General features: G+C 38.2%; 1 protein-coding gene across 1 annotated transcript in view; it reads right to left on the minus strand.

Moving 5' to 3' along the window:
• Window positions 1-6,853, minus strand: part of LOC139450577 (hemocyanin 1-like) — a 29,938-nt gene extending 23,085 nt beyond the window's left edge. The window contains exons 1-2 of the mRNA XM_071232334.1: window positions 6,790-6,853; window positions 4,800-4,815 (exon numbers count right to left, since the gene is read on the minus strand). Coding sequence (XP_071088435.1) covers window positions 4,800-4,815; window positions 6,790-6,825 — 52 coding nt within the window. The 5' untranslated portion in view covers window positions 6,826-6,853. The remainder of the gene's footprint in view (window positions 1-4,799; window positions 4,816-6,789) is intronic.
• Window positions 6,854-9,237: the final 2,384 nt, after the last annotated feature.

Consider the following 9,237-nt stretch of genomic DNA (forward strand, 5'->3'; position numbering starts at 1 on the left):
ATGCAGGTCTTAGAAACTCCTATGTAAGAGTAAGGTGCTAAGATACCAAGATTCATAATCAAGGCGAACCATGATTTCGAACCAATAAACATTGGATTCTGGTCCGACTATGGACCGCAACTAAAACGACTTGGCCACCTGTGCGCCTCTAAGGGAACGAATGAATGAGACAGCTGGGGTTAACGCCACGGTATCTCACCTGGTGATGATGAATCCTAAGGCACTGTTGAAATTGGCTAACGACTCACAAAAATATGTCCGTCATCTTTGGATTTCTAATCTTTGCAAAATTGAGGGTTAAAAACAAACAAACCAAGTCAAGTTTCAAAGGTTTAATAAAATTATTTTGATGGCAATCATTACCTTTTCAAACTTTCAATTTACGTACGTAGTACAACGAAGTCTGTGATTATAGTTTGTCCTCGTTTGGCTGTTTTCGTTTTTCGCTGTTTGTCAGTTTGCATCTGTCCTACTGTCGTATTTAGACCCGCCAGCAAATTAAACCACTGGAGATCTGTCGCTCTCTTGCTGCTAAAAAAGTCTTTCAATGTTTGCAGGGCATCATTAGCGTCAGCAAAGGAAGGGGGATCCGCTTTGGTGTCTTCGTCCCAACAATCGGAAGGTTCTTCTGTGACACCCTCTTACAAAGAAAATGGTTTCAAAAGGCTTTCAAAATGTCTTACAAAACAAAATGCATCTCTGATTTTACCATCTCAATAAGGTCTTCACAATCCTTCCATCAATGCTTCTGCATTGTCTCCACAATCAGTGAGTGCTTATTCTTGGGATGCTGTGAAACCATCTCTTGCACACCTTGTTTGGGTGTTATCGCATAGTCTCTAAATGATAAGTGTGAGCATGCTGTTACACCAGATCACCCCCGTGGTCTAGTGGTATAGCGTCCAGCCGCAGAACGGAAGGTCCGGGGTTCGATCCATACCAAAAGACGTTAAAAGATGGTACTTGTTGTTTCCCTGTCTGGCTATTGGCATTAAGGGGCTAAAACAAGGAATGGTCAGCTGGGAGTCAGTATACTGTGTCTGAGTGGGGTATTCATGTTCAACTGCGGCATGGTATCTCAATGGGCTAGCACTATAAATCGGCATCAGTCCGGACTAGTACAAGCCGCCACACACACACGTATGCACGTCGCTATATAAGTGCAATAATCTTTGACGTGACGTTAAACCCCATTTCATCTCACCTCACGCTATCACACCCTCTTCAGAAATCCTCACAAACTTTGAGTACTTGTTACTTGATGACATTACTCATCTCTTGACTTCCTACAGTGATACTTTGGCAAAGTCTTTAAAGAATTGTATGACTTTTTCTAGAGAAAAGCTTCATTTCACACTCTGTGAAGATGTCATGACAGTGCGGTTACTCTGTAACCCACATTTGTTATAAATCCGACACATCAGGATCGTGTGACTAATTCAACACAATGTGTGACTTAACCGATTGTGTGTCCTCGAAACTCGACGACGTTGGTATGGCTGGTGGTTTACTGGTGTACTTAAAGAACAGCATCACTCAGTAGACTAAGGTACTGGACTCATATACTTTCACATAAGGTTTGCTAGCCGTACCGTTAGGATCATTATCATCCAATATTATTGTGGAGGCATGTTTAGCATACTCCATTATGTATTTGAGTTCATAGTCTCTTTACAAAGCTAGGACGTACGTCAATGAGGTAGTTTAGTTTACCGGCATTTATAGTGTATATAAGCTGTAGAACTATTAAAAATGTCAATTACAAATGAAACTATTTCAAAGTATGATTAAAATCATTCCACAAATTGAGTGATTAAATCAAAATACAGAACAGTTATGCGCCAGTGATCTGATAGTTTGGTTAAAATCTATTTGTCTATGTATTGACCAACTTCAGGTACAGTGAGTAGTAGTAGTAGTAGTAGTAGTAGTAGTAGTAGTAGTAGTAGTAATAGTAATAATAATAATAATAATAATAATAATAATAATAATAAAATAAATAAATAAAATAAATGATAATAATAAATTTCAAAAAGCAGTAGCAGGTATGAGACATGGTTGAGATGCTCGAAATGGACATCTTTGAGTCATCAATACCAATGGAAACGCGATCTGAAAAGAAGAAATTGTTCAGCAGGTAACGTTTTCAATAATAAGGTGTTAATGTGGTTGCAATCTGCATTAAGAGTATTTCTTTGCTAGCACTTCTCAATGTTCAATTACATTTATGCTTATTTGTATGACTTCAAAGTTGTCACAATATACATTAACGAACAATGTTTTTAGATTTATAACACTAGCTAATAAGAACATCTTTGTATCCACAGAATGATTGCAGATAAGACAGATAAAGGCAATTAAAAAAGTACTTTCAGAAGTAAATATATTTCCATGTTCAGCCACAAATGTCTGAATAACACTCACCCGAAATAATTAAAAGTATGTATGAGGGAATGTTTCTGACTCCTCAAGATGCATTAACTACAGATAACCACAATTAAGAAGGCTAGGGGAGTGAAGTAACATATCTTACCATTGAAGTATATACATGTCCACGTGACACAAAATATTCCCAAATCGAAACCATTTGCGGCTCTCCCTTTCTCTCTTCCTCGTTTGCTGATACGTCATGGGGAGATGCTACTAGCAATACAACCGGTCTCAATAGATGAAAACACAATTACATTTAAATCTCCTCTCCCTACAAGGCCTCTTCGGTCGTATTGTGCAGTGGCTACTTTATTAAATTTAATTTAAGAAATAAATGGAATAACTCCGGGTTATAGTATTAGGTATATTATTATGTATTACCATACACATATTCTGACCAATGACCAAGAAATAGTTATTCCGAGTTATTCTTTTTTTTTCTTTTTAAAAAATAAATAAATCTTTATTCACATTTCAAATAAAATATAATGTGTATCATTTCATCAATTATACATTATTCAAAATCCAATCCCTTTACATCAAACTTTTGAAACATATTGCAAATATAGACAATCATAAAATATGATATCGTACTAGTATTGTTTGCTAGGATTGAAAAGTCTGTGGAAGGAAGACATTCCGAGTTATTCTTAGCATTCTGTTAAATAATAAAATCAGAACATTAACACATTATATAAAATAACAACCATTGAAACAACTTCAGTAGTATCTTGAGCCGGTGCAGAGGGTATTTTTAATACTTCTAAAACAAAGAAAGTCTTATATCTCGTTGTGATAATTTATACTGGTGTTAGGTGTAAGTCGAGTGTCTTCAATCATTTAAAGCAACAGCTGTCTTGATCTGACTACACGTTCACTATGGAGGAAACAGCTAGGTCGCATTTTGTTGAATTTTGAACGGAAGGAAGTAAAACCAATTTAGGAATTGTAAAGGGTATTTGATTTTGTAATTCAAATGTTTTTTCCTCTATATTGATGATAAGACAGAGAACAAGCAGTCTCGATTGTCCGCCCAAACATATTCCACTGGGCGTAAAAGGCAAAATAGCAGAGAAAATTATAGAGTGGACATCAGGTCTTCACGAAAAGGGTACGCATGTCACATAATTTGCATTAAAAACAAAGTATTTGTTGTCTGACGCCGCACAGCAGTCCTCTTGCTATGCGACGGCCTGTAAACAAACCAGACAATCAAGTGATAGATGTCCAAGAAGATCCGGTGACACGATAGTGCATTTACTGGTTTTGTTAAACGCCCTCTAGCGATTGTATCAGGGTCATGCAATCATCAGTCACGAAAATGACCAGTCTCCCATTCCGTTGTACAATGCGGTCCGTGGCCTGTGAAGATCCGGGGTAGAACAGGTCTTCAGCAACCCATGCTTGCCGTAAAAGGCGACTACAGGGATCGGGTGGTCAGCCTCACTGGCTTGGTTGATGCATGTCATCGTATCCCAATTGGGTGTTTCAATGCTTACAAGGTCAATCACTGGATTGTCTGGTCCAGATTTGATTATTTACAGACCGCCTTCATATAGCTGGAATTATTCGGGGTTACGGCGTAAAACAACAAACAAATAAACAAACAAATATTGCCGTCTGCAGCTAAACACGACGGTATTCAGTCATAATTCAGGGTGATTCCGTTGTCGGCAAGTTCATTTTCACCAGTAAATCATCAAGCTATGGTGAACATGATTACAGAATGGGGTCGTCCTCTGTCAATAGCACGGTTTCCGTAAACATCTATTGTGGCAGCCATCGTCAGTCAAAAGTAACGGAAGTAAATTACATTCAGCTGAAGCGCTCGGTTTCAAATCAAAATAAGAGGTATCTAATCTGAAGTTAAACTACATCAAATTTCAAATCGCAGTAGGTTCATCTTACTGTGTCATGTTTGCTGTCACGTGATAAGTAATGTAAGAGAAAGCGACACAAACATTATTCTCTAAAATAGTTACCATCAAACTTTTAATAATTTATTATATTTATATATATTTTGTGTTTGATCAAGCGTACAGGATCACATAGGTACCCTAAAACCTGTAGTTAGAGCAGGCTAAAACGGTTGGCTACAATGACAATGCGTGTTTGTGTGATCGATCCTGGCTGAGCTGAATCCTTGCTAATCATATCGGGCACGAATTTATTTGAGTCAGGTTGAATAATGTATATAAATGGGAGTGAATACGTTTATTAATTACCTACGCTGCGTTTAAGACGATTTCAGGGCTTTCTTCCAAGTAGGGAATCGAACTCGACGAGACAAGCCAACATTTTAACCACGGGACTACCAATCCGCCCCAACACAGCGTATGAACATCTGAGATGACAAAAAGTAAACTCACCTGCTCCAGCCAACGCCTGTAGAAACAAAAAATACAAATACAAGTAAAAATGTCAAATTCACACAAAGGAAATATATGAAGCTCTAATAACGATTGGAAAAGCAGGATGATACCTGATGAAATTTGAGACGTTCCCAACTTCAGGGCTGATGTTGTATTGACACCGCTTCACAACAGATGAATATGTCCGTTAATAGTACACAATCATCATGAAAATTAATAGTAACTAAAACAATAGAAAAACCAACCAATTTTCACATACCAACGTTTATGCTCAAATATGAAAAGAAACGGTGGTTGATGGGGATATTTATTTACTTTCTCATTTAGAAGTCGATGTAAGCGACAAGGCCCTGTCCATACTTATTATCATATTGAGTTTGGTTTTACGCCGCTTTTAGCAATATTCCAGCAATATCACGGCGGGGGGACACCAGAAATGGGCTTCACAAATTGTACCCATATCGGGATTCGAACTCGGGTCTTCGGCGTGACGAGCGAACGCTTTAACCACTAGACTACCCGACCGCCCCGTTATTATCATACGAATTCAATGCAGCAGTCCGTTGTACGATTCCGATTATATCCTAAGCATGTGTTTATGAATCACTATAAAATAGCGATAATCCCGGATGTTCACGAACTCCCTATCCTTGCACCCGTCACAAACACATACAAAGACAAGTCAATTAAATGTTCAAAATTAAATACTGCTGCACTATTGCTAGACTTGAAGGGACACTTGACTATTGGAAAGTTAAAGCCATGCCCCTGTATTATATATAGTATTTTGTCACTCGGAATCTTTATACATTAATCTAAATATGATGAGTGGGTGATTTTGGTTTAACGCCGAGGTTAACAGTACTCCATTTATATCACGGCTTAATGTGGGAGGACAGCCCGAAGTGAAGCAGGTCTCAGACGGTTACCACTTTGGTGAAACTTACGAGCACGGGTATGGTGCTGACAAACCTAGAAATATAATTAGTGCAAACCCGGATTTGATTCATCTGTTTCTGGCTGCCCAATGGGTGTAACTTAGATGACTGATTCACCCGTACCTCCAGATCTAACAATGAAACAGGGGCGGTCGGGTAGCCTAGTGGTTAAAGCGTTGGCTCGTCACGCCGAAGACCCGGGTTCGATTCCCGACATGGGTACAATGTGTGAAGCCCATTTCTGGTGTCCCCCACCGTGATATTGCTGGAATATTGCTAAAAGCGGCGTAAAACCATACTCACCCACTCACTAACAATGACACAGAAGAGGCGGTTTTACTTGTCCCTTTCTATTGCTAGCTCAGGTGGGTACAAGTGTGAAAGTGACTTGGCTATTTGATCATTGTTGAACGCTATCATATCATCGCTGTATCTTAACTATAACATTTTAGTCAAATTCCCTTGTTTGGATTTTGCCAATGCGAGCAGAAATTCTCATGCGTACAGAAACAGAAACAGAAACAGAAACAGATTAGCATGGACGGGGGCAACATTGGTGCAAATGGAGTTGCCTACTTCTAGCCGAAATGTCCTGTCTATGAAAAACCTGTTAGTAGACTTTTGGAAGCAAATGAAACGTGCCCATATTTTGCTTGTAGATATTGTCCATTTAATAAGACTATTTTTCATGTACATGCGTATTGGTAACAGCATATGCATTTTTGTTTGTTGTTTAACGCTCATTCAACAATATCCCAGCTATATGATGGCGTTATGTCAAAAAAGAATCGAGTCTGGACCAGCCAGTCAAGTGATTGACATCACGAGCATCGATCCAGCCAATTGGGATCCGATGACATGCATCAACCAAGTCAGCGAGCCTGAGCACCCGATCCCGTTACCCTGATGCAACATTAACATGTTGTACTTCCACTCAAAGAATGATTCCACATTGGGATATAAAAATGTACAGCTGAAAAGCATTTGAAAACCATATGGGACTTAATTACAATACTAATTTTAAAAATGAGAACAAGTCGTGAACTTACCACCAATGCGACGAGGAAAAGCGGAACAAATCCCATAGCGACTCGTGCAAGGAACAGAGTGATGCTTCCCCCACACAGATCTGATTTTATAGCCAACAGTAATATTTGAGCCCAAACTGAAACTAAACCATTTTTCCGAAGGAGGGAAGAGGTGAAATATCAAGTAAGAAAGCATCAGTCGAATTAGCAAATTGTTTACACAATTTTCTTGCTACATTCTTTTCTTGTCACTAATACAAAGCTGAAATGTCTTTTTCTGAAACCGATCATAGTGTTTAAATATGTATGATCGAAACAATCGCATAATTGCAATGACTGTATCCCCATCGGTTCTTGGATGGACTTGCCCAATCTTTATTAATTCAACAAACGTAGTTGAAAAAATGTTGACTCAGCTGGATTGCAACACGACCTTCCATTGGTTATGTTGGATAACATCGACATGTGTACTCTTATTTCATCGCCTGCAGCATGTAACACATTACGGCAGTTGGCCATTTCCCTCGACCTACTTACAGGATGGCCGCGCCACAGGAGGGTGTATGATCATGGTTGGAAATTGTTTAGAATAAAAATGAACATTGATCATTCTTTTGAAAAACGAGGGCGCATTTACTAGGTTTCTAATGCATGCGTCTATATTTTTGTTCATGAGCTTCAATGATGTTTTTTTTAAATCGCTGCTTTCCTCGCAGAGCTCTGTCCAAAACGGTCTTAACCACAACTCCCTCCCTCATTCTCTAAATGGTATTGATATGGGGCTTCGTGATTTCGTTAACGCAAAATAGGGTATCGCTTTGGGATTTCCGTTCATGTTAATAAGTTACAATTGGAATATTGTTCAAAGCAAAGTTAAACCCGTCTAATTAACGCTTCAGGTGAAACGGATTTAGTTCCTTTTTCTTCTGAGTTGTTATGCATATCGTTATGCATAATTATATAGATATACTACTACAACTGCGACAGTGGGGTGCATGACAATAAGTCTTTATACATCATAGTGACCGTATTGCTTGCTCTCTGGAGGGCTTTTAATGACAGAACGTGGAGCCGTACAACCAATACAAATATATTATATATATGCAAATGGAAATAGATTTTCACGTTCCAGGATATTTTCTCAATGAAAGGTATCCAGTCTATGACGTATATATGTAAATGTGTTAACTCGTAAAAAATCAAACAGATGTAAAACATATGCAGTATCTTAAATGGGCTGTGTAAGATGTGAGGAATCATCAGATGTCGCTGGCTTGTGGCAAAGGTACAAGGTTGGCCGCAAGGATCTCTGGTAGGGAGAGTGATCAGAATGAATGAATGAATTGTTTATTTGAGTGTCACGCATAAAATACAGATTAATAGCCATAAAGATAAAATACATCATATTTTTTATGCCAGGCCTGGGCAGGCCGAGGAGACGCTATTACTAGTATATACAATACAATGATTCTTTATTCAAAATTTTAATATAAATATATCACACATCAAAAACTATTTCATGTAAAAGGTTTTATACAGTTATTTAAAATGTGTTGACAAAACGCTTTCTTCGAGAATGCATTTTAAAACACATTTGACCAAGATTGCTAAGAATGCCATTATTATTTAAAAGCCGCTGCATTTGCTCATCCTGAATATTATTTATCAAAGAATGGTTATTGAAAAAGTTTGGTTATACAGATGTACGAATATCATGATAAAATGGGTATTGTAAAAGAAAATGGGTTTCATATTCAACACAATTAAGATTACAAAATTTGCAAAAGCGTTCTGCAGCGGGGATTGGTGGGCATAAATATCTGCCCGTTTCTATTGCTAGTTTAAGTGTGCCACATCTAAATGAAGCTAAAAGACTACGTTTGTAACGTGGGAGATTAACATAACACTCAGTAGATAAACAAATCTTAAAAGGCTGTAAGTTCTAAGTTTTGGCATTGATTCAATACGCACCCGAACTGGTTTGTTTGTCTGATTGTTTGTGACGGCGGCCTGTGTGTGTGCGTGCATGTGTGTGCGTGTGTGTGCGTGCGTGTGTGCATGAGTGCGCGTGCGTGTGTGTGTGTGTGTGTGTGTGAACATAATTCACATGCAATCTTAAATACATACAAGTTACAAAGTATTTCTATGGATAATAACAAACGAAACTATTCCAGTGTCAGGATGGTAAGACATCTTCGTTGGTTTACTCGAATACATGGTATCAGAGTGGCCAAAATGTTATGAAATGTGTGTTTACATTGTGAATATGATGTATTTCTGTCGATGTAATATCGGTTCGTTATTTCTTCTTTGATGTTTTGGAAATTTGGTAGGGAGACGGAAATGTTTGGTTTGAATATGTTTTGCTTTGTTACAGTTATGATATGCTTAAAAACCCCATTTTCTTTTTCTGGATATTGCAATTAAAATGGCAATTTGGAAATTCTAGTTCTATTCCAGTTTTGCATG

Source organism: Haliotis cracherodii, unplaced genomic scaffold (assembly GCF_022045235.1).
Source record: "Haliotis cracherodii isolate W230 unplaced genomic scaffold, xgHalCrac1.p SCAF_8, whole genome shotgun sequence".
Taxonomy (NCBI): Eukaryota; Metazoa; Mollusca; class Gastropoda; order Lepetellida; family Haliotidae; genus Haliotis; species Haliotis cracherodii.